This window comes from Lagopus leucura, unplaced genomic scaffold (genome assembly GCF_019238085.1).
Source record: "Lagopus leucura isolate 7727_CA_CO unplaced genomic scaffold, USGS_WTPT01 Super-Scaffold_806, whole genome shotgun sequence".
In the NCBI taxonomy this organism is placed as follows: Eukaryota; Metazoa; Chordata; class Aves; order Galliformes; family Phasianidae; genus Lagopus; species Lagopus leucura.
The window spans coordinates 4,194,987-4,219,365 of NW_024962260.1; the positions used below are offsets into that span (position 1 = coordinate 4,194,987).

At 46.6% G+C, this 24,379-nt stretch overlaps 2 protein-coding genes across 4 annotated transcripts; one reads left to right on the forward strand and one right to left on the reverse strand.

Annotated features, from left to right (window-relative positions):
* The first annotated feature begins 987 nt into the window (after positions 1–987).
* Positions 988–9,598, forward strand: RHOF (ras homolog family member F, filopodia associated). 2 transcript variants are annotated; one of them, XR_006177817.1, is made up of 6 exons: positions 988–1,165; positions 1,416–1,503; positions 5,831–5,940; positions 6,409–6,543; positions 7,646–7,946; positions 8,520–8,608. XR_006177817.1 is itself a non-coding variant. In XM_042865488.1 (5 exons), exons 1-5 carry the CDS (start codon positions 1,001–1,003, stop codon positions 8,682–8,684), a joined length of 663 nt encoding a protein of 220 aa, XP_042721422.1. In that variant the 5' UTR covers positions 988–1,000; the 3' UTR covers positions 8,685–9,598. The 2 variants fall into 2 exon arrangements, 1 of the variants encoding a protein (XP_042721422.1); XM_042865488.1 differs by lacking the exon at positions 7,646–7,946 and having other exon boundaries at positions 8,520–9,598.
* Positions 9,599–11,045: 1,447 nt separating this feature from the next.
* TMEM120B (transmembrane protein 120B) lies at positions 11,046–23,152 on the reverse strand. 2 transcript variants are annotated; one of them, XM_042865486.1, is made up of 13 exons: positions 23,051–23,152; positions 20,676–20,794; positions 19,051–19,167; positions 18,061–18,120; positions 17,751–17,846; positions 16,621–16,710; positions 15,439–15,471; positions 14,100–14,165; positions 13,284–13,345; positions 12,943–13,035; positions 12,466–12,530; positions 12,241–12,309; positions 11,046–11,850 (listed from the first exon to the last, which is right to left on the reverse strand). In XM_042865486.1, the coding sequence occupies exons 1-13, from the start codon at positions 23,117–23,119 to the stop codon at positions 11,737–11,739; spliced, it is 1,053 nt and encodes a 350-aa protein (XP_042721420.1). In that variant the 5' UTR covers positions 23,120–23,152; the 3' UTR covers positions 11,046–11,736. The 2 variants fall into 2 exon arrangements, with proteins under 2 accessions (XP_042721420.1, XP_042721421.1); XM_042865487.1 differs by lacking the exon at positions 15,439–15,471.
* Positions 23,153–24,379: the final 1,227 nt, after the last annotated feature.

Sequence of the window (24,379 nt, forward strand, 5' to 3'; positions counted from 1 at the left end):
TTCCCAGACATGAGGAGCACGGTTGCTCTGTGTTCAGTCTGGAAGGCCATCTAGTGACACAACTGTGCAGAACTGCAGAATGGCTTGGGTTGGAAGGGACCTCAGAGATCGCTGAGTTCCAACTCTGATTGACAAGGGAAAAAGAATGGGCCTGAAGGGGGACAGAGCAGACCTGAGGTGCCTGTGGCTGCATGAACTCTTTGCAGGGTGTTATGTTCTGAACAGAAGCACTCATGGCAAGAATTAATGGCCTTAAGCTGTGCCGGGGAGGTTCAGGTTCAGTGTTAGGAAATATTTCTTCTCAGAAGGAGTGCTGGGATGGGCTGCCCAGTGAGGCGGTGGGGTCCCTGTCACTGGAGGTGCTCAAAAACCATGAAGATGTGGCACCGAGGGATGTGGTCAGTGGGCACAGGGTGATGGGTAGGGGTCGGACTGGATGACCTCGCAGTTCTTTTCCAGCCTGACCGCTCTTTCTGAGAAGTTGTTCTAACATCCAACCTGAACCTCCCTTGGCACAACTTAAGGCCATTACCTCTTGTCCTATCAGGCAGGTGTCTGCAGGCTTTGACACCTCTGTAACTCAAACACATCATCCTGTTTGACTTTCACGACAGCTCACTCTGAACGCAAGGCACTGGATACAGCAGAACACACGCAGTTTGCCACCGCCCCTCCCTGTGCCCCGTGCGGACGCATCGTGGGGGCACCTCAGCGCTCTCCTGTCCTTCAGACCCGCGCTCCACCACGCTCGGATCTCCGCCTCTCCAGAGGCTTTGGGTCCCGCGTTCAGCTCCGCGCGCACGGTGCCGGGCTGCTCCACGCCGCCTCGGAGCGCTTTCCCCGGAGCGCGGCGGTGTCGGCGCGGCCCCGAGTGGCGCCCGGAGCCACCTGAGGCGCCCCGGGGCGCGGCCAATCCCCGGCGGGGCGCGGGCGGTGCCGGCCCGCCCCGGGGCTCCGCTGCGGAGCGCCGTCCCGGCGGCTCCGAGCCCCGTTCGGCTCCATGGAGGCGGCCAACGGGGCCGTGCCCGACGGTGCGGCGGGGGGAAAGGGAGGCAGCGCGGCCGCGCCGTCGGGGAAAAAGGAGGTGAAGATGGTGATCGTGGGGGACGGCGGCTGCGGGAAGACGTCGCTGCTGATGGTGTACGCGAACGGCGCCTTCCCTGAGGTGAGCCGCGAGGAGAGCGGGGGGCTCGCGCTGAGGTGGCCGAGGAACGCTCCTCAGAGTGAGCGGCTTCGGTCAGGGCGGGGCGGCCCCGAGGGCCCGCGGGTCTGCGAGAGGAGAAGCGCCTGAAGGTGGCCCGGGGGAGAAGCGGGGCTCCCACGGCCGTTCTGGGCTGTTCCCCAGCACCGCGACACGGACGCGGCCTTGTGCGAGTTTCCTTGTCTGTAACTTGAATACTTCTCCGTGTTTGCAGCAATACGCACCGTCTGTGTTTGAGAAGTATGCCACCAGCATCACCATCGGCAAAAAGGAGGTCATCCTGAACTTGTACGACACTGCAGGTAGGGCCTTTCCCCGCCTTGGGACAGGTTGAGCTGTGAGAGGCGTTTCTCTGAAAAAATGGTCACTTGTGTCATGGCGGTTCCAGCCCAGGTTTGTTCTGTGCCGCAGTGACCCCGTTTGTTGGGACATTGCATCACATTGCAAACATATCTGAAGGTATTAAACCCAGCTCCCAGTGCATAACACAGTCAACCAAGAAAATATTTTAATCTCCTGCCGCGTGTGATCCAACAGTAAAAGAGAAAAGAGATGGTTTGGGTTCAGAATGAACCTTTGTGTTAAAGGTTATTGGGGAAAGCTGATTGTTTGGGTTGATATCAGGACTTGGGATTTAATTTGCATTCAGCTTCATGCAGTCTGATTTGTGGGTGGAGCCAGGAGTTGGATTCAATGATCCTTATGTGGGTTCCTTCCAACTGGGGATGTTCTGTGATCCTGTGATTCATTCAGACTTCCCAGGCTCTGCTGTCCGGCTGCATTCCAAGTAGACCCTAAAGTTGGCATGCGCTGTGTTTCAGCTCTGTGTAAATAAATCATGTTGCGTTCTGCAGAGTTGTTCCAAATTAATGCCATCACAAATAAGAACAGAGTGCAGTTTCATGAGACATCGGGAGGTGCAGATGGCACTGCCGGCCAGTTGGCAGGGCTCTTTGCCATGAATAAGCAATTGCTTCCCATTCCCTTGTCTGGAGACATTGAAACCCAACATACTTCATCTCCCAAGAGAGTGTGATGGCTGCCAGGCCCCTGGCATAGTTATAGTTTACAGATGTGTCATGCACTGTGATCCAAGTAGCTTTCATCCTCTTTCTGAAGGTGGAAGTGATGCTGTAGGAAGAACTCTCTTGAGCCCATATTTAAATCCCATCCTGTTTTTAATGAAACAAAACTGATGTCAAGTTCCTAAGGTTGGAATATAATGAAGAGCTGCGTTTTTCCCAGAGTCCAAGGGGAAGTGCTGGTCAGCAGATAAGGGAGCTCCTGCATTTTGCTCTTAGTCTGAAAGGTCCCCAAATCATTCATACTATTGTGAGATCATTTAAACGGGATTGGAGGGATGGAAAACTATTTTGGAAGCGAAGGGTTTCAGTTTAGTGTCATGTAGGAGTGTACGGGAGGAGAAAGCAAATCTGTTCTAAAAAGTGTCACTGGATCTTAATCATACACCTACTGCAGAAAGGACTTCAGTATTTTTAGGATCCAGCTAAGAGCAGCCCTAAATAGATCTGCATGCACTTAGCGTCACGGGAAGGTGAAGGACACTGTGGGCTGTGTAAAGTGAGAAGGACTCTTTGTATTGTTCAGCCCTGCTCAGTTGGAGGTTTTCTGCTTGCCCTACTTTCTAAAGGAGAAGGACATGCACAAACTGCCTGAGAATCAAACATTCTAAGGTACAGAAGGTATTTTTTTCTTGGCAAGAATTTTGATAACAAGCCAACAGTAATGAGTTAGTCTACAATATGCTTCAATAGTAATTTTTGGAAAGGCTTTCATGTTCTGCTGCTCTGCCTTTCTCATCAGAGGCACCTTTTGCTGTTGCAGGAAGTTGGTGGTATATACATGCAATGTATAAAAGCTTTGTAATACCACTTGTCTGCAAACAGGCTTTGCTGCTGTATATTTAATTAAAAATTGCCATTTCTGGCCATGCTCAACAAAAAAATTGAGAGATTAATTAGCTTTGTAATTGTTTCTATTCTAAGGGAATAGCATAATCGAGTTGATGCCTCAGCTGCAATTCAGATGCAGGTTTCCATTTCTGATGCTGTTCAGTGCAGGACTTCTCAGAACAAAGCAGTAAACTGTGCTGAGCTGAGGAGGAAGCAGTGCCTCCTGTGAGCACTGTGGAAGCTCACTCTGAGTCGCAGGAAGCACGCTTGAAGCCTCCAGCAGGTTTTTTCAGGTCTCTAATGATATATGCTCTACAGCATCAGGCCTTTAGGGGCTGGTACATGCAAAAGTAATTTTGCATAACTTTGTAGGGGAAGGACTACTTGAAATCAAAATGTATCCCCCCATTCCAACCTAAGTCCTCTTCTACTGCTTTTATTCCTGCCAAGAAAAAAATTCAATTTCCCAAACTTTTCTGAGCTGCAAAGCAAAATAACACAGCTGCAAGCTGATAACCGTGTTCTCATGGAGCCTGCAGAAGGACATGGAGAATTTGGTGTGTATCAGTGAGAGCTCCTCTCCCTGTGGTTACATGCTGAATTTAAATAATAAGCATAAAGTATTGCACTGACATGTATAGGAAGTGGTTGGCTGGTCTGGGTGACAGGATGTGATGCTCTTCCTTACATGCTGGCTGTTGGTGGCAGTGGACTGCGCTGCTGTAACTTGAGCTGTGCTTATTGTGTTAGCTTTGACAAAGCCCTGTTCTGTATTTTATTTTTGTGGACACATTTCCCCAGCACATAAATGCCTTTGGGTTGTTGTCTCTGGCTTTCCACAGCCCTGAGAATACGGCAGACCTGGGACATTTTTTCATGACTACATTACAGTGCAGTATTTTGTGTGTTACAAAGCACATCAGCTCAATGCCCGCCAGTCCTGCTGGGTCTGCTGCCACAAGCCTCGTGCAGAGCACTGCAGGACGGGACCTTCAGCACCCAGTAGGCCCCCATGTGCACCTTATCTTCACACAGCCATCAGGAGAGCTGGCTGTAATACCACTTACATTGAGTGTGTGAGAGCGAGAGAGTGCCACTAATTAATTGGGCCTAAAGGAAGGCGTTCTCCATTGTTAATTTCTTTGCGATGTCTGCTGGAGAGGAAAGTGGATCAAAAGAGGCACACTGGGCTGAGGACTTCCAACGTGAGTTATCCCGGGGAAAAGGTGCAGATGCCCCTGACCAGTACATCTCTCCCAGTGGTGCATGTGGCTGCTGAGCTCCTGTGCAGGCTGAGCAGTGAACAGGCTGTCTGGGCTCATCCTTGGTGTTATTTAGTGAAGGAGGAGGAGGAGCAGGCAGACATGAACATACGTAGGAGACCGAGATCTGTGGTTTCATCGCTTCCCCTTCTCTCCCTCTGGTGTTGCTTGAGGTCCCACTTGCCCCATAAGGCCTGACAGCAATATGTGATGATAAAGAGGTAGCAAATTTCAGATGAATTCAGCTGGTCAGGTTTTATTGGTTAGTTGTTTTGTTTTAAAAAGCTGTCTCTTATGCTAAAATGCTACAGTAAATTGAGGAAGGCAGTGGAGTCACAGATGTGCTCAGCTGTAGGCATTTATTTGGTACATTCAGTTACTACTTGGATTCAGCCTTCTATTTCTACTAGAAGACCTAAATCTGTGCCAAAGGCTCTGACCACAAACTGAGCAACTTTATGGAGAAGAAGTCTCACAGGCCCTTTCTGCATTTCATCAGCAGCACTTAAGGACAGGCTATGAAAGGAAATGTTCTCAATGAGGTTTCGGTGAGAGAGATGTCAGTGTTCAGACACAGCTTGAGCTGGGTTCTGTTACATCCACCTGAAGAATTGTACTTGAGCTCTGAAAGAATAGCTTCCCTCCTTCCAAGGGAGAGCTGCAATTATCCAACCCTAACACACGTCTAACCAACCCACTTTTGGGGGCACATTTTACCTCATTTTGTGCTCCACGTTTGAAATTCAGTGCATTTAGAGGATTAGCTCAACAACAGAACAGTAAATCGGTTGCAAACAAGAGAGTGGATTTGCGAGAATAAGAAGGGCTAAGCAGTAAATCTTTGCTCTGAATGTTTATACAACATGCATAATTTTGTTGATTGCCTGTTATTTTAGTATTAAACCCTGAGGGATCAATCCTACTTTGCTTAGTGCCTCACCCATAGAGCTTGCTGCTCAAATGCAGAGAACAGCCCAAACCTAAGATTTACACACTTCTCAGGCAAGCTGAGCAATGGTTTATCCAGCACGATAACTGCAAGCAAAGGGGAAGAGTACAGGTCTGAAGCAAGTTAACTTCCTCTAATTAGACCCTGAGCTGTAATATCACTAATTAAAAGCATGAACAATTTTCTAGAGTTGAGCAGCATCCCAAAGATTGGTGGTGAAGTCCTGCTTCAAAGAGTGAGCCTGTTCTGTGTGGCTGCATGTCTTGTAAAATCAGCAGTTGGACAAAGCAGCCTTTTTATCACATTTTATATTCTAAAGGATCCATTTTGTCAGCGAAGAAGGATAGCCTGCATTTAAGGGAAGGAATTTCACAAGCATGGACATTTCTTCAGTCTGTGCTGTTACAGTACTCTTGAACTCAAGTATTTACCTTTACACATTCCCATCATACTGCTTGTTAAGGATAGAAATTTACTGTATTCCAAAACATTCTCTGTGTTCCAGGGCAGGAGGACTATGATCGGCTGCGACCGCTCTCTTACCAGAACACAAACGTCGTGTTAATTTGTTACGATGTCATGAACCCCACCAGCTATGATAATGTAGCAGATAAGGTAAGAGCCTCCCGTAATTACTTCAGCCTTTTAAATGAATTACCTATGGTTGATGCAGGACAAGATGTCAGATTAAAAAAGCTGATGCTTTTAGTAATCCTGTATCCAGAGTGTACAGATGGACAGGTCGTTCATTGTGCACTGAACTGCACGTCACAGACCTTAGACCCAGAAATTACCTCTCTGTGGCGCTCAAGTGCTCGGAATTGGGCTTGACTCTGTAGTACTCTAAAAAGATCACAAATCAGCTACAGAGTTGCTGCTTTGTCTGTAGTGATGTCACACAACCATTGCACACAAGCATTTCAGATTCAAGTCCACTTCCAGCACATGCACATTTAACTAGGGGAGAAGAGATACAAGCAACCACCTGTCTGTAGTAGGATTTCTGTATGTTCCAAAGCAGAAGTTAGCATTCCTGTACATAGAATCATCAAAATAATGCAGGTTTTGTTTTTCTAACATCAGTGGTATCCTGAAGTGAATCACTTCTGCCAGGGTGTCCCCCTGGTACTGATTGGCTGCAAAACAGACCTTCGGAAAGACAAAGAGCAGTTGCGTAAGCTCAGGGCTTCTAAGCAGGAGCCCATTACTTACAACCAGGTGAGTATAAGTGCTTCACAGTATCGTTCTCTTTGCCAAAGTGGAGACATTTTAAGTGTTTTGCATATCTCAGGATCCTGGAGTGTCTGAAAGGACACCGTTTGCTACTCCATCTAGGCTTACTGCGTGTCTCCCCTCAATTACCCTTCACTGCATTATTACTGTTATAAATTGTAGGCCTCAACAGGTTTCTTGGACTTCCTTTCTAATTTTTATCATAATACATTGCTCCCATCACTGGTACTTTGACTGGAGTTGTGAGAAAGAATAAATGCTAGGATACACATTAAAGGATTAAAAATACTGATTATTCTGAAATAAAAGCATTTTGCAAACCCTATTGAGAAAGAAGCCCTTCCAAGGACAGTAGCCAAAACATCCGTGAGAGTTCTCCAATAAACTTTTCTTTGAAGTATCTAATATAAGAATTACATACTATCAAGTACTTCCAGCTTAAGTATTACAAATTATTGAGACACAGCTGGTGTTATGAGATGGCTTTGCTGTCCCAGGTGCAGGGGAAGCAAGCAGTGGTTGAACTGCTTGTATCAGGTCACTGAAGATTTTTCTGCTCTGGTCTTCTACTTTTTCATTATTAAGTATAAAGCCATCTTCCTCCTCTCATCTCAGATTATGAACAGCAGCTGTCTAACTGAGACACAAGTCCAGGAAACAAGGTTAAGTTCACTAAGACCTTGAATTCATCACTTGTTTCTCTAAAGAGCTTGAAAAGAGCCTGCCACAGCATCACCATTAAATCATGCTAGGACTTAAAAGTTTGTCTTCCTTGCTCACAAGATTAGATGACTGTCCTCTCACTTTGTGAACAGCCACAAGATTGTCCCTCGCTGGCATTAATAATTCCCTTTGTCACCCTCTCATGAGGTTCAGGACAAGCAACAACCTTCTCTGTGGAGTCAGCTGGGGCCTCACATCTGGCACGATTACTGCCTCAGAACAGTACAACATAACAGACTCTCCCTCCAGCAGCTCATCACACAAACGCTCACAGAAGAGGCAAAACTCACCAGCCCAGACTCCCTTTGTTGCCTAGCAGAGTCCTACGTTTCCTTTTTCTCCCTTTAAACATACACTACCTCAGTCTTTTACAGCTGAGAGCGTCAAGTCATGCAATGTGATGCTTCTGATGCCAGGCACAGAGGAGCTGAATAGTATCTGTCAGTACTGCAGCTTGCAAACAACTGTAAGGAAACAAACTTCACTTGAATGTGCTGAAGGAAAATGCCCGTGTGTAGAAGTCTGAGTGCTCAAGTGACCCCATTCCCAGCTTATGACTAAATGCAGAGTTTGTGAGTTGTGGATTGCAGATCTGGAATTCACACTTGAAGGCTCACAAGCACTCAAAACTGAGGGCTGATTGCAATGAAAGGATCGCAAGCAAAGTAAGAAGTAGCTGTGTTTTGTCTGTAGTGATTTCACACCACCTTGATTGCATGCAAATGTTTTAGATTCTACTGTTTCCTCTGCATGCATTTGGGTGATGATGTCTGTAGGCACTCATCTGCATGTAGTAGGACTTCTGCTGAGCCTTTGTGATGCTTCGAAATGGCAGTCAGGATTCCTGCATGTGCACCAACAAAACAAAGCAAGACTTTAGTCCAGACCTTACTGTTGCACGTGGTGTGCAGTGCTGAGGCTTGCAAACTAAACACGACATCGCATGTCATACCTGAAAAAAGATCCTCCTTGTAGATAGCTTCACTTGAGTATCTATTAAAGAAATGCTATTTCTACAATATTAGGTCAACTTAGGAAAACAAAAACAAAACCAGCAACGATACTTCAGTTTGTAACCAACACACTTAGCTAGCACTGTGCTCACAGGAGGCAGTTTCTTTTGGAAGATGACCTCACGTTTTGGAGATATACAAAGAAATTTCTTTTTGCTTCCATCTCACCTTCCTTTTCTCCTCTCGCGCATCAGGTTTATGACTTTTCTTACCTGTTCTTTCCAGGGTGAAGCTGCTTGCCAGCAGATAAATGCAGAAATTTATCTGGAGTGCTCAGCAAAATGCCGTGAAAACATAGAAAAGGTTTTTAAAGAAGCAACAACTATTGCATTGAGTGCCATGAAAAAAGCCAAGCGCCAAAAGAAGCAGAGAGCATGCTCAGTGTTATGATCTGGACTACAAGAGAGCACTGACAGCTATGAACCAAGTTACTTGATTTTAGCAACAGAGTGACAACTCCTTCTTCCCCCCAAGACAATTTTTGTATTCCTGCAATGATTTCTATTTTAAAATTTTAATACTTTTTAGGGTTTCGTTTTTTTTTTTAACTTTTTCTTTTTTACATTTAAAACCTTTTGCCACATTGCTCTCACAAAGTTTTCAAGGCTCTTTATCAAGGCTACCTGATGCTACACACTCACCTGGCTTTTGCTCTTACCAGCAAGCCCACCAACAGTCCGGTCTTGGATTCACCATTTAATCTGAAGTGAACAGTGACTGCTGCTGCACGACTGTCTTGTTTGTTGGCTTTGTTTTTTTCCTCTGCAAAACCATGGCTTATTGTAGCTACAATTTAGTCTTTTTCAGGCAAAAAACATCCTTCCAAAGTTTGATAGAGCAGCCTACATACCAGGCACCATGAAATAAGCAGGAATTAAGTTCTCTATTGACATTCTCAAATTAATTGGTGGCAGTGGTGTGAGTTAGCATCAAGCTGCTGCCATAGTGTACAGCCAAAGCATCCACTCACTCCCTCTTGACTCCCAGGCCAGCTTTGCAGAGCTGCCCCTGTAGGTCTCCTTGCAACATGCAATACTGTAGCATTGGTATGCATCACTGAGATACATGCATTGGTTGCTCTGATATTTAATATTTAATTTACAGCACGCAAAGTTAGCAGTACTCCAGTCAGCCACCCTGTTGTAACAAGTCCATTTTGAATAAACTCATATATATAGCTTATTTAATACATGACATGCAAATGCTCATGTGCTAGGGGGAGTAAAATGCTTTGTAGCTCACGTTCATCAACTGGTGAAATCATCTCTGCTACTGTAAATTAAATTTTCCCTTTTGTGATGAAAGTGACAGTTGAGTGTTTAAGGGTGGTGGATGTTCCTGCTGAGCAATCTAGTTCGTGTGCCTTGAGCCTCCCAGTTCTTTTGCACATTCTCTTCCAGTGAGATCTCAAGTTTCAGGAGCAATCACTAGTTTGCAGGCATCATCAGCCAGCCCTGTGAGGGTGAAGGTTTCTGCAGTACAACTGTTAGACAAGTTTTCTTTCTGAGGCAAACTAAGGGAGAACGTATAGGACCGCTATGATTTTCTGATTCTGTCTTGCTTTACAGTAACAAGAGAATATTTTGCCAGGATGTTTGGGCAGTGCATAACAGGTGCCGGTTACTAGAAAACACTTCAACATAGAGCCTGGTAACTACACATCATTCAGCTTCCACACAATTTTATCCTCTGCTGGTGAAAACCTGTTTTGGAATGAGCCATCGTTATCATTTTATGTGCAGGATAAAACCTTGATCCTTCAAATCTAAACTCTTATTTCCCCGTAACTTGTTTTGAATCAACAAAAGTGATCCAAGGTTAAAATTACAAGCTTAGGGATTATGAAACAATGAAACAAAAAACACACATCACCTTACCCAGTAAGTCTGAAACATCTTAACGCTGATTTACTCTCAGCATGTCTGGAATCTTTCCTTGCTTTTATAATCCCAGTTTCTCATGCTGCAGAATTCAAGTTACTTGCTAAACAGTGTTCCCTCACCTCTTGAGTACCAGGTGACTGCACAGAGCCAGGTTCTAGCATTGCTCTCAGAAGAATTTACATTTCATAAATGGAGTTCAAAGAAGGACAAAACACGTCATACAGTGTGCAAGATACAACCCAGATAGAGTAAAAATTGTTCAAAATACACAAATTGCAATTTACTGCTTGTGCCCACACAACGGTGACACTGTAAGGATAAATTCACCAGCCTTGCAGCAACAGAATAACTGCTGAAATATTTGAAGTCCATAGTGCGTAAGTCTTTCTTCATGAGCATGCTCACTGGGAGATGGGCATAATTCTCACATCATTCTGCCAAAGCCACTTCTCCAGTTGGGCCCTGGGCTAGCTCAGAGGGAGCCAGCACAGCTGAGCAGCACACTGCATACAGCAGCTCAGGAGGCACAGATGCTACAGCACTCAAACAAGCTTATTCAGCTGAGTAAGTTCAAAAAGCACGAGGAGTTAAGCAAGATGGGAATCTTTTCGTTCTCAGCCATCCTTCTGAACAAGTATTTACATTCTCTTAACTGGTACCTAATGAAAATACTTCATAGTTCTTAGCCTGTCTTCACCTCTCAGAACAGCGCTGGAGCAAAAAAAAGAAAAGAAAACAAAACTGCAAATAGGACCTGAAGTGCAACTGCACTTACTGCCACTGATCAAGAGCATTTTCTGGAAAAACTGTGCCTCAAGAGACAACCCAAAGGGGAGTGTGTTTGTTACTAAGAAGGGGCTGAAGCAGCTGCATATTGTATGGTTTATTTTAAGTTTTTTTCCAGGCTTGGACAGATTACCTGATCCCTCTCAAAGAGGACTAGCAGAATTCCCTGCCATTTAACAATTGGTTTTGCTTGCTTGTTTTTAAGAAGATTTCTTTAAATAGCTTCTTAGAAGTGTATATAGCAGCAATATGGTACAAAGATGGGCATTTTTCCACAGTACACACAGATTAGTATTGCCACTGAAAATGCCTGAAACAAATGCTTTTTAAAAACAGCATTCAGTCTGTATTACTGATCAACCTGGAGTGTTCATAAAGCTTTGCAAAATTCCATACTAGAGTTTAAATAATAAAACTGGAAAGTGTTAAATATCATTCCAGGACTGGAATTACAGTAGATCCCACATTCTCTCAATGCTGGTTTCTTGCCGAGCAGGTGCATGCTGCTAAATATACAGAAAAACCCAATGCAAACACGTTTGGTATTAAATACACATAAATAGCAGGACTGTAAACTGGAGAGCCATGCTTGCATAATATGCTGAGTCTGTGCTGGAAGAGCCCACATCCTTCACCAAACACAGGACAGATGAGTTCCTCAAAGTCCGTTCACAATGCAGCAGCAATTGAGGAGCTCCGTCCAACGCCGAGCGCCTGCTGTGCACACAGGGACAGCGAGCTCCAGTGTTGGCACCCAGCACCCCCTGGAGGGTTCACAGTTTCTTCATTTTGTCTTTGTTCTTCTGCAGCTTAGTGTGCACCACTTTGAGAGTAGTGAGGAAGTTCCCAAGGAAGAGCAGCAGAAATGTGAAAGCCAGCACACAAACCTGAGGGGGAAAGGTGAGGGAAGTTGAGTAAGGGTCAGATGAATTGGGGCAGGAGTATTTTCACCAACTAAATTAGCTGCAGTGGAGTCTGGTTGGCATGTTCAGAGATGTGTCAGCAAGTCAGGAAAGAAGACAGGAGACAAGTATGCACCCACACATCTACTTCTGTGAGTTAACTGGGAAGCCCATTTGGATCATGATCATCTTGGCAGCAATATTACGGCGTGGTTTGTTTGTGAACTTACTGCCATTCAGCATCAATGGACTCTCACAGACAGTAAAATCAAATCGTTAAATGCAGGTAGCCAGATGTCTTTACAGATGTGGTCAAAACATCCCTACCCCCCTTCCCTCCCCCCCGTGTTTTTTCTGAGCAGAACCAACACTCACCTGCCATTCTTTGCACTCCTTATGCCTGGACAACCCAAAAAGTGTGATTGCATTATAAAGCTGCCAGAACTAAGAGAGAAAAGAATCATTACTATCAGAGATTTAGAAATGTTTGCCAGATAGGTGTGATCCAAAGCACCATGTAACTGCAAGAAGCACAGCAGCACCAGCACACCCTCCCCAGCCCCCACGTGGCAGAGGAGGAAATGGGACAGCCCAACTTACATGTCCACAGAACAAGAAGGGAAGAAGAAAAGTCAGTCCCCTCCACATCCAGGACTGAAATCCTTCTGGAAAAGATTAACAGGGAAGAGAAAGTTAGCATGGATAAGACAGGACTGTAGTTGCAGCTCATCCCAACAAGATCATCCCGTAAGACCTATTCCTGTCCTGTTCAGCACTAACCAGTTAGGTTAAAATAAAGTCTTGAAGTTGTGGTAATGGGAGAAGGATGGAAATGGAGACAAACACCTCCACCTTAATGCTCTCAAGAGCTGATGGAGATCAGAGCCTTGTTTCAAACCCACAGAGCTCAAGAAAGAAAACAGAAGTCTCACTCCCATTCCTGCCTTTGTCCTAGAGGCAGCAGGACAGGGAATAACAGCTGTGCAAAGCTTGCTTTCTGAAGGCCACGAAGCCACCCCTGTATCACTGCCTTTAAAACCTACCCCATCTGTACTGCAGTATTGCAGGCAACCTCACCTACTGTAAGGTCCAGGTGGTTTCTCTCCCCCAAAGCACGGAGCCTATACAGGCAGCCCCTTTGATAGTAATACTGTAGGAACTGAACACAGCCTGGAGAAAGAGAGAAAGCATTACTGATATGTTTATAATACTTCTGAATAGCTCACAAAAACTATTTTAATAATGCTTAATCCATAGTATTATTGTTTAACTTGCATATTGTATTTTGTAGTTGTATGACACTTCATACATGCACAGTTTATGACTCTAGTATTTAACAAATGGAAGTGTTTTTTTTTTTCTAAGCAAAAAAAGAAAACTACTTTATCTCATGAGACACCACAGTATAATGTACTCACTCTGAAATATTGAAAATGCTAAAAATTGACTGCGAAACATTTGATACATGAGTCCATCTGGCCTGAAAGCAAAATAGAGAAGAAATATTTATTTGATTAAGCAGCATGCAATACAGTGCCTTGTCAGCCAAGGAGCCCATTAGTAAATGAAATAAGCAGCTGACAGCCAGCCCACTCCACCCCATCTGGGAATCCAGAAAGCATGCTACAGGCACACAGCACTGCCTGCCACATCCTGCCCATCCTTTTCCCCACTGTGGATGGTAGGAGATGGTCTGATTGCTTGCTGCCCCCTCTTACTGATTTGCCTATTGCAGCTTCCTGCTCTAATCAGATACTGATTAAAGCCATTCAGCTGAGTCCGCATCACAAATCTAAGCCAGAGAGCAGCGCTGCTTGCGTTCCTTTTCTTAACTGTAGTTCAGGATACATGAACTTTTGCTCCAGCTCCTGTATGATCTCCTGAGAAATTCAGCAACAAAAACCGTGTTGTTTTAAAACAAGTTGTTAGCAGATCAGTTCATGTCAAAGCTGAAGTGGATCATAAAGGCACCACACACAGAGCGCACTGCTGCGCTGTTCGACCAACACCATCATCTGTTGGAACCTAACAAGCATTTTTTGCTTCACACCTGGTTTAGGTACTGGGTTATAAGCAGAATCCATTATAAAAGCACAGTGCTGCTCAGTTTGATCAGACAAGTTTGATTCTTTGCTATGTGCCTGTGCAGACACAGCTACAGCAGTGGTCACACTGGATTACTGTGTTCAGATGACACACTTGGAAGCACCTCGAGCAGGGCAGGGCAAACTCACCATGTTAACATTACTCCAGACAGGAACGTGGAGACATAGTGATGGGACACCCACCAGCCTTTGATCCTGAACAGAAAAAATAAGACGGTTAGATGAGGAATATAAATGTTAACAACTTACGTCTGGCTTTAAAGACAAAAATCAATCCTGACTGGATTATGGATAACTAGATGGCCCAGTCAAACAAAAAATAAAGCTGGTGGCAGCAAAGGAGTTTCTGGGAAATCACCAAGGGGCAGCCAAGGCTGCCTGCATTGCCCATGTGCTCTCTGCAGTGAGGAACCCCAGAAATCCCACCTCCTGGTACACCCCTGTTTTGTTTTTCCCAGCACAAAGCCACAAAGGCAGCACACAGACAAGTAAGTGTTGGGCAGGGACACTGGGAGCAGCGGGGCAGGAGCTGAAAGGCACCATCACAGCTCCATGACTGGGTTGCAAATCTGGGATGACTGGAGTGAGGCACACGACTGAGGTTCATCTTGAGCAGTACCCAAATGACTAACACATGATGTTTTTTTGGCCCACATCCCCTTTTTTGTTTTCCTGTGCCATGCAAATAAGTGAAGTCCTCTGTTAAGTTGCTGTTTCTTTTCAGACATGAATGCTGCAGAAAGCTCAGAAAATTACAGTAAAGCAGGAAAGAGCTGTAGCGAGGCAGGATCAAGAAGAAAAAAAAAAACGCCTCAGGGATGGCACTGATTTGGAAAGTAAGCCAACACAGTGGCTGCAACAAGCCTGGGTTCAGAGATTTCTCTGCTGGCAGCGGGCAAGCCACTTTCTATCTCTGCACACCCTTTTCTTTTGCACTTCATGGAGCTTGCCATGTTCAGCTCTCACACACCTGCACGGCCTCAAGATCCATGGCCAGTGCCAAGATTTCTCCCTTGTTTTCAGTGGGCAGGGAGCTGTAACACCAGAGAACTGCCCAGAAATCATTTTCATTCACAAATGCCACAGGCTGGATGGAACACATTGACTGTTGTCCATCCATCTCCATCCTGACCTCCACCCAGGGCTGATACCAGACATTCTGTGCCAAGACAAGACTCCCCAAAATGCTCCCTCTGACCTCTGCTGAGAGGAGATTAAGGAAGAAATTGGCTACACATTGGCTACTGATTTTGGAGAGGAAATGGACTGTCTGGAATAAGGAGCCCTGAGCTGCTATGCTACTAAGGAGCATACAAGTTATCTATGCAGCGTTCAGAGCAGGAACGCATGCAGAAAGCTGGACTAACTCAATGCTGATTGCTTGAAAGGTAGAAAATGAGGTATTAGAAGCCTAATTAATTAATTAATGCAACAGGGAGCTGCAAATGTTGCAGCAGCAGCCACTCACCCAGCAGCAAACCCGCATGCAGACTCATCACACCTGGGAAGAGATGAGGCGATTGCTGCGGTTTCCCCATTCCCTGTGCCAGCCTATCTGGATGATGAGAACCGGGGACATGCAACCATCAGGTTATTGCTAAAATCTACCACCAGATTCCAGGTTAAGCTACAGAAGTGCAAATCCAGCAAAGTTCTCTGAGCCTCTTGGAGGGAAGGCAAGAGGCAGAGTAGATGATTTATCACTCTACAGCCAGGGCAAGGACTCTGGGTTCACCTGCACCCAGCGGTCCTCATACCATCACCAGCCCCAACTCCCCAGGTAGGCAGCCAGGTAGAGGAGTGCCCAAGCCCCTTGACAGCTACACATGAGGCTGTGCAACTAAGTCAGATAGAAGTCCTGAGGGTGGAGGAAATTCTCCTTCCAACATTCTCTTGCTCTGATAGTCTCTACTAATGCTCAGAGTGCACTTGATAACCCCATATACTGCACGAGCAGCAAAGCTGACTGCCAAAATCCATCAGGATAGGACTGACCAGATAAAAGAATAATTTAGGATAATCTTACTTGAGGTATTATTAAAAAAAATGAGGGCTCAGACAGAAGATCATCTTTCAGTTTATACGTCTCCCAACACTCAACTTGCATTGCCAGCTGTTTATACAATTATCTGCTCTTAACCACCAATATTCCTTTAACACAGCTGTAATTAGTCAAATGCTTCAGGACACACCACAGTGACCTGCAGGGCCACCACACTGACCAGACAGCATAAAGCAGTGATTTGGCTCCTTTTTCTCACGAGAGGTGAGTGCATGCCAGTATACCTACAGGCAGTACTTCAGATAAGAAAAGGCACAAAGTCAGTATCCAGATTGGCCATTTCAGTGGAAACACACTGAAATTCCAGATCACACCTACAAGTAACCCACAGCTCTCAAAACCATCCAATACTTTGAACACAGAAATCATGGACTTTAGAAACTGCATCTTCTCCTCCCTGCCCCAACCTGATGGACACACGTGACCCTGGGAGAAACTGAGGAAGGGGACAGGGACAACACATCCTGCACAGAGGAATCAGCATCTTAGATTTGCTGGGATTCAGTGCCAATTGAATCTACTTTCATTGCTTGTTTTTCTTTTAAGGACATTTCATGCTTTAAATAGTCTTTGCAGGTGGCACAGTACCTTGATCCATTGCTAATGAGAATGCTTTCCCGTATCGTCAGCGTGCAGTAATACCACACCAACAGAAAGTTGAACACTTCATCTGTCACCCTGTTAAAAAAAGAAGTAAAAATACAAAAAGAGCACAGTAATAAGAAAGCCTGTTAATTATAAAAACACATTTCAAAAATCCCCATTTTCCCTGTTCCCTTGTCTGAATGAAAACATGCCAAAGTGAGGCCATGGACACAAAGCCCCAGTCCTGGGCATCTCTTATCCACACGCAGAGCTCTAAGTATCAGCAGCACTTCCCCACTCAGCCCTTTACTCTGGAAGTGCCCTGTGATGTAACGCTGCAGATCTTGAGCTGATAAGTAGGTACACAGAGATGACATTAATTCCATCTGAAGGAGAGAAAGCACCATGGAAGCACCAGATGATCCAATTTAGACAAGCATTTCCAGACTAATTCAATGAGGAGATTTGATGAGATCTATACAAATCCAATCAACTAAAAGAACAGAAGAGCATTACACTCTCAGAGTAAAAGAGTTTTTATTTTGCCATTTGCAGTCCCCCGAAGCCATGGGGATCTGGAGCAGCCTCTGCACATGACAGCATCAATCCTCAGTACGATCCACAGACACCTCAATGGAAGGGTTCAGCTCTAGCACCTCACTGGCTTTTTAAGGCAAACTGAGCAGGGCAGGCTTATTGATGCACTGTCATGGCCTAGACCTCACATCAAATAGTCACATCTAAAATGAAAATGCTCCCTTATGTGGTGTTTGCATGGTGCTGATACCAATCTAGGACAACTTGCAAACAAAAACTCTTTCTCAAGCACAGTGCAACAGCAGAGAAACACCTGATCATGCTGGATTTTCTATTGGTTATAACAAACTCCTAAAATATTAAACAAGAAAAAGGAAGCAGCTAAAATACATGTCCTGCCTGCTCTGAAGAACAGCAAAATATGATCTCCTGCTGGGGAAGCACAACTATTCAAAGCTTAAATACTGCTAAAGCCTGTATCTCACCATCTCAGGCAATTAGTTCAAATCAGTTGGCTTCTAATCTTGTACATTTTTATTCAAAACACTTGGTCAAAGCAAAAACAAAAAACAAAACAAAAAAGAAAGCAGCTTTACCTGTAGTGAAGAATAAATCTGCAGGCCACGGCGCCAAGTAGCAAGATAATTGTGAGATAAAGTTTGAACTTCTCATACTCATCTTTGTAGGCGAACCTGGAATGTACAAAGCACAGAGCACCAAACGTCACCTATCAGTGGGTGCACACAGAGTTTTAGTGGAACGTGGCTTCATTTTTTCAAACCAGATACAATCCACAAGCCAAACCAAAAGACAAGCCAGATGTAATAGAAAACCATTCCTGTCTCTGGACTTCAGCATACACCCACTGCTAGCCCCACACGTATGTGCATGGAAGCACTCACTCACTTGGCTTGGTTACTCAGGAGGGTTACATTCACGTTTCCCAGCACCAGATTTAAGTATAAACTGGAAGACAAAAAAAACAACAGACCCACATAAGTCCATTTACCATAGACACCATAGGCTAACACATCAGAGCTTACATTTTTGCTGTAGGCTTTTAGTTAAAGCAAACTGGAGATGCAGACTACAGAAGAGGATTTAAATGCAGAAAGTTCAGTCAGCATTTCCAAGAAGAAAGAGGAAGAATTCATTTTCTGGTCTCTTTTTTGTGCTATGCCAAAGGGTAAGATGTCAGAAACCAAAAATAAATTATATGGAGAAATCTGAAGAAAAGTTTCCAAGGGATCCTTCCACCTCCAATGCTGCAGCCACTTTTACCAGCTCCTTGATTTCATTTCACTTCCCCACTCCAGACCATTTCCACCCGAAAGCTCAGCTCACTGTACAGACACAGAAAATGCAGACTTGGGAAGGAGAAAGCAAACAAATCAAGGGTAGAAATCAAGTCCCTTGGCTCAGTTTACTCAGCATCAGCATCTCCTGACCGCCAGAGCTGCACAGCCCTTGACAACTGAACCAAATCCATCCTAGCAACCCCACTTGAAGCAAAGTACAAAATTTAAGTCAGTTGAAAGCACTATTTGGAGAGAAGAAAGTTAAACAGGAAGGGGGAAATTTCCCATACTGATTGAGTCTTCAAAAAATAAAAAAGCACAGAGTGCAACTCACTGTGAAGTCTTCATCTCTTGCCAGTGCAGTTTTACTTCTATTTTATCAAGCAAACCTGCCTGTGCCTACACAGTACATTTACATACACTTCCAGCTAATGAATTCTGCGTACAACTGACACAGCAGCTCAGCAAGAGATCTATGACTAATCCAGTTCTACATGTATTTCTTCAATACACGCATTATCCTTTGGGAGGAACACCACTGTGAACACTTAGAAATCAGCCTTCCTAGAGCACATGCCCCTTCTGACAAAGCACGTACCCGTTTTTCTTTGGCAAGTAGGCTTCCATGTCAAAGAAGGCATTTTGCCTCTCTTTGATCTGGGTGCTGATCTGCTCTATAAGAGCAAATTCTTCAGGAGTAGCTCTGGGCTTGCACCTGTGAAAATATGAAACAAAATCTTCCTTTATGTTTTTGCCTCCTTTTATTTAAAGGATAGCAACTTCATAGTCATAAAACGCATGCTGTTAGAAAGCTAACATCTGCCACGGTGCTGTTCTCTCTTGTTTTTATTTTGTTTCATTGCTTGGTAGCTGTCATTGTAGGTTATTTCAACTGGCTGGTTTACAAACCAGCTTCTTTAGCAACAGAACTCCACACCTCTTCCAAAACAAAGCACTTCAAACACACTGTGCAGTTTTGTAGGAGCTCCTTCCACTTTGGGAAGTTTGTATGCATCTCAGGCACTGCCCTTACAGCATCCAAACTGATCCGTGCTCTCTTGCCTCTAACAAGACACCATAAACTTCTCATGAAAGACAAAAGCTCACTGTACAGCCTTTAGAAACAAACAAAAGAAATGACCTCACGCACCCTCCAGAGCCACCAGTGAAAGCATGTCAAACTCATTTAAACTGAAAGGTCAGTGCAGCCCCTCCATAATCAATGGTAGCTCAGACAGAAGACAGCGAGGTGGAGAAGGGTCCCGTGGCTCATTTCTCTTGCTACTTCCCCTCTGCTGAAATTGTGTATTTTAGGAAGGGCAAGGAGTGCAGCTGGGCAGCGCTGTATGAGAGGAGGGCTCTGCGTGGCCCCACCTGGCACCACTGCTGCTCTTCCTGCAGAGAAGGGATCTGTAAGCCACATTTGCAGCAACCAGCTCTCCAAACCCCCCCCAAGCTGTCTGCCTGCAGACACCACCACCATGCACAACACACGAAAAAGAATAGAGCAGAGGCCCCACGCTGCATCCCTGAGAGCCCTCCTGTGGACCACAAATTTTACCTCTTGGCCTAAGAGGGATGAGATACAGTGTTGGTTTAGAAGTCTCAGCCAGGCCCAACCCCGCAAGAGGTTTTCATTGATGCTGCAACTATTCAAGCATAAGATATTTCAGGTTGTAACAAAAAAACACAACTGATGATTTACTGGCAAACTGCAGCATTACCAATTCATGTAAAACACAGCAGTGGGGTTAGCAACCAGCATTGCCTGGGATCTGCACACAAGGAATTCAGCAAGCAGCCGAGCAGCCAGGAACAGTTCCTTCCTATAAACCCACGTAGGGTGGTTACACCACCAGCATCAGTCCATGAACTGGATCTGCCAGCACAGTTTATGGAGCAAAGCTCTGCTCACCTGGCAAAACATACACACCAACAGCTGTATAGTCCCACACCACAGCAGACCTATTGCAAAGATGCAAATCCATTCAGGCTCCCTCAACGACTTACTGGATCTTCTTTATTTATAAGACTTGATCTCTCATGTGGTCACAAAAAACTTTACTTGGCTGTAACAAAGGAGGTAACTCAAGATCATATGAAGCAAAACTGCCACCATGATGTAGACCACATATTAAACTGCTGAAAATCCAAACCCTTCTGCTGTTTGGGAAGCAGAAACAACCCATCCCTGCCTCCTCCACCCTTCAGACCTCCTGTTACCGTTGCAGGCTGTGCTTCAGGTCCCTTAATGTTTTCTTCTGCCGGTGTATGGAGCTGCTGCAGGCTGTCTGCAAGCTGGTGACTTCCTCCAGTTTCTGCCTGTAAACTTTGTGTGTTTCCTACAGGAGAAAAAGAGAGGTTCAGTAGGAATAACCCTTCTGGGTGATTGTGTTTGGTCTGAGGAAAGCAAGCCTGGTGTTTGGGAGCCAACAGGCACCTGAGGAAGGGGATTCTTGTACTGCTCCATTACAAGCAGAAAACCAAGGGGGCAAAGCAAACCAGCTTAAACAGACACTAACAAAATTCCTGAAAAGAAAGAGCATCTTCTCTGCATTCACTTCATTTTCTCTTTCTAACAAGCTCCTTGCTCCTAGCAGACCCTGTAATAAAGCCCTTATTCTCTGGTTTGATCCCAAATCATTCCCATCAAACATGTGGAGAACCTGCAGGAACTCTGATCTCCCAGCCATTCAAGCTGGGAAAAAAAAGAGGAAAGGAGTTGAGGTCCCAGGTGGAAACCAGAGAAATCACCACAACCCAAACCCAGGCACTGAGACAAACCTCCTGACCACCACAGCCACCCCAAGCCCTACTTCTGCTCCAGCACAGCCACATTGGAGCCTCCAGCACGTCAAGAACCAAGCCCCAGCTCATCCAGCAGAAGAAAAGATGCAACAGGCCCAGGAGGTACTGGATCCTATGTTCAGCTCTCTCAGAAACGGCAGCAAAGTACACAAGGGCTTGGTTAGCAAATAAATCTGATGTGGATTTCACACCACAAACAAACCTGTACAAGTTGAACACCTAGTTGGGTACGTCACAGTTTGCATCAGGACCCTCTGCAAGCCAGATGCCTTATTGCCATGTGGAAGTTCAATATTAGCTCTGGTTTAAGGAGAAAAATAAATTTTAAGAGCTATAACAACTCAGAAGGCAATTTGCAGTCAGTGTTGAGGAGGCAATGCAGGGGTTAAGAGGCTTTTTGCTTTATCTCCTTAGCACATCTCAGGTAACAACCATAGAAAATTACCACTGTTTTTTTCTGAAGCATAAAAGCAGCACTAAGACCAAACAAAACAGATCTATGCTCTTCTGTTCATAATTTATGGAAGCCATAAGACTCCACCATCCAACCTGAAAGCCTTAAAGACCAAACTAACCATGTCCAGGGACCTCAGCGACCACCACTGGTGCAGCTTGGCTAACTGGCAGCATTTTGAGGGCTCTCTGGGTTGCACAGGAACTCATTCTGCTCCTCTGGATGTCACACAACAGTTTATTCTCCAAGGCTGGCTAAAAGGGGGCAAGAAGCTGCTCAAAAAAAGCATTCGGGTATTTATTGGAAATGCCAATTGAGAACTGGTAAATACTGCCATTAGCCAAAAACATCACGATAATGACTTAAAAGTGACATTAAGTCTAGGACACAGGGAAGATCCTTATTTACCGACAGCAATGGCTGCACGACAAGGGGCCCAGCAGCTGCTAACACAGACAGCCCACAGCCACATTCCAGACGGCCAGGTCTGGCCACAGCTCTCTCCACGTAGTAAGCACGCATTGAAAAACAAAAGTCCCACACACCAGGGGGCATTTCTGCCCCAAATTTAAGAGCTTGGGGCAACAGCCGCTCTCCCACAGGAGGCGGAGGTGCCACGGGCACCGTTAGCAGCTTACAGCAATACCCGAACCCGCGATGCCCCGCAGCCCGGAGCCGCCTCAGGCCGCTGCCCAAACCTCTCCCCAGGAGCGCAGCCCAGCGCCGGCTTGCCGCAAACCGACGGCCGCGCAAAGCCCCGCTCCGCTGCAAGGGAGGGAAGGAGGCCCCGACCAGAGCCGGCCGTGCGGATATCGAGTGAGACAGAGCGGAGCGCACGGGAAGCGGGGCTGGACACTGCTGGGATAACTGCAGGAGCACGGAGCTGCGCCCGCTGCAGCTCAGGAGCTCCGCGCTCCCGCTTAGAGCCGGGCCTCCAACCCGCGGCGTTCGACTGAGCTGCCGGAGCCACGAGGATGTGCGGAGCGCCGCGGGACTCCGCCGGGGAGAGAGGCTGCGGAGCGCGGGCTGAGCAGCGGGACGGGAGCGGGACGCTCCGCGGGGATCTCACTCCTCCTCCGCCGCACCACCACCAGCCAGCGGCCGCCAGCAGCACGGCGCGGAGCGGCACGTCGGGCCGGGAGCGAACACCGCCGTTTCGCCGCATTCTACGCCGGACCGCCGGGAAAGGAGCCGGCGGCCCTCGGAAGGACGCGGCACGCCCGAACCCGCGGCACGCCCGAACCCGCCGCGCTCCGTCCCCGCTTCGCGCCTTCGCCCGCGGGACTCGGGACCCCCACAGGCGGCGCGCGGTGAGCCGCCCCGGGCTCCGCCTCACCTGCAGCTGCCGGAACTCCTCGTCCAGCTCCCGCCACTCCCCGCAGCACCGCTCCAGCTGCACCCTCATGGCGCGGCGCACTGCGGCGTGGCGCGAGCCGCTGGGCCGGGGGGACGAGAGCGGCGCGAGCCCGCAGCCCGGCCCGGCGGCCACGTGCGCCGCTGACGTCATCGCGCGGGGCTGAGGCGGCGCGAGACGACACCACGCGACGCGCCCCGCCCATCGGCGCGCCGCGCGCCCTCCTGAGGTAACGGCGGCCAACGGTCGGCGCGCGCAGCGGCGTGTGGGGCTGTGGAGGTGTGAGGGGGGCCGGCTGCGCTCAGCACGGCTGTGCGGGACGCTGCCCGTCTCCGCCTGCAGGACGGGTCCCGCTCTGACGTTCTGCTGCAGAAAAGCATATTAAAAAATGCCACTCCTGGCTTCTCCACACCTTTCCTCTCCTGCCCGGTGTTACAGACAGGTCCCGCGGCTCAGCCAGAGGGTGAGGTGAATTCCTCCAGCTGTCCCTGAGGCTGCCGTGTTTTCTGGAGCCTGCTTTATCTCAGGAGAGCCTCCGTTCTTTCTATTTGTTCTTTCTATTTCTCCTGTCGGCCCGCTGGACAAACCACTCGTACAGCTCAGTCAGCGGCTGCTCAGCCCCATCCTGTGCGCTTTTCACATCCATCTCTAGGATGCATCCTTACCTCCCCACCATTCCTCAGCACTGCCGCAGGTGAGATTTGGATTCTGTTTATCATTTCAGACAGGCCGTGCAAGTGTAACAGCCAGAGAGGCTCCTGAAGAGGGTTTGTGGCATCCCTGACGTGGTGCCTTAAACACAGCTTACTAAAAATGTCGGAAATGTACAGAAAGCAACCAGTGCTGGATGGTCAGAGTGGTGAGCGTTCCTCCCCTGCCTCCCAGTGTTGCTGCATCACTGTGGTTTCTGGAGCCCACAGCTGCTCTGGGTTTGAGGCTGTGAAACGGACCTTTGGGTGTCAGTGCGTGAGGAATGCTGCATTTCCCCTGAACTTGAAGATTTTAAACTTTTTAGGTTCTTGGAACTCTAACTTTCCATCTTTTTTAATGGCAGGCCTTTCTTCCCGGACCTTTGAAAAGCGAATCTATCAACAGAAAATCTGTTTTGCCTTTACTTTTAATGGTCCTCGAGTCGTCAACCATCACTGCCAGAAAACATATCAAACATTGAGCTAATAATTCAAGTTAAAGATCACAGCAGTTGTGTCTGTTCCTCTGATGTTAACTTCTGTCGGAGTACTTACAGTAATACATGTACAGTCAAGATGTGAGCTCCTTTCTTTTGCCTGCGGGACTCCTGAACACAGATTG

Bases quoted from the DNA above. Each gene is read 5' to 3' on its own strand.
- TMEM120B (XM_042865486.1), bottom strand. From the start codon at position 23,119: ATGAGGGTGCAGCTGGAGCGGTGCTGCGGGGAGTGGCGGGAGCTGGAC. The intron at 15,472-16,620 runs GTACTGTGCCAC...ATCTCTTCCCAG, and splicing joins CTCATTAGCAATGGATCAAG to GTGTGATGAGTCTGCATGCG. The intron at 13,036-13,283 runs GTGAGTACATTA...CTCTTTCTCCAG, and splicing joins AGCATTTTCAATATTTCAGA to GCTGTGTTCAGTTCCTACAG.
- RHOF (XM_042865488.1), top strand. From the start codon at position 1,001: ATGGAGGCGGCCAACGGGGCCGTGCCCGACGGTGCGGCGGGGGGAAAG. The intron at 1,166-1,415 runs GTGAGCCGCGAG...CCGTGTTTGCAG, and splicing joins CGAACGGCGCCTTCCCTGAG to CAATACGCACCGTCTGTGTT. The intron at 5,941-6,408 runs GTAAGAGCCTCC...TTCTAACATCAG, and splicing joins ATGATAATGTAGCAGATAAG to TGGTATCCTGAAGTGAATCA.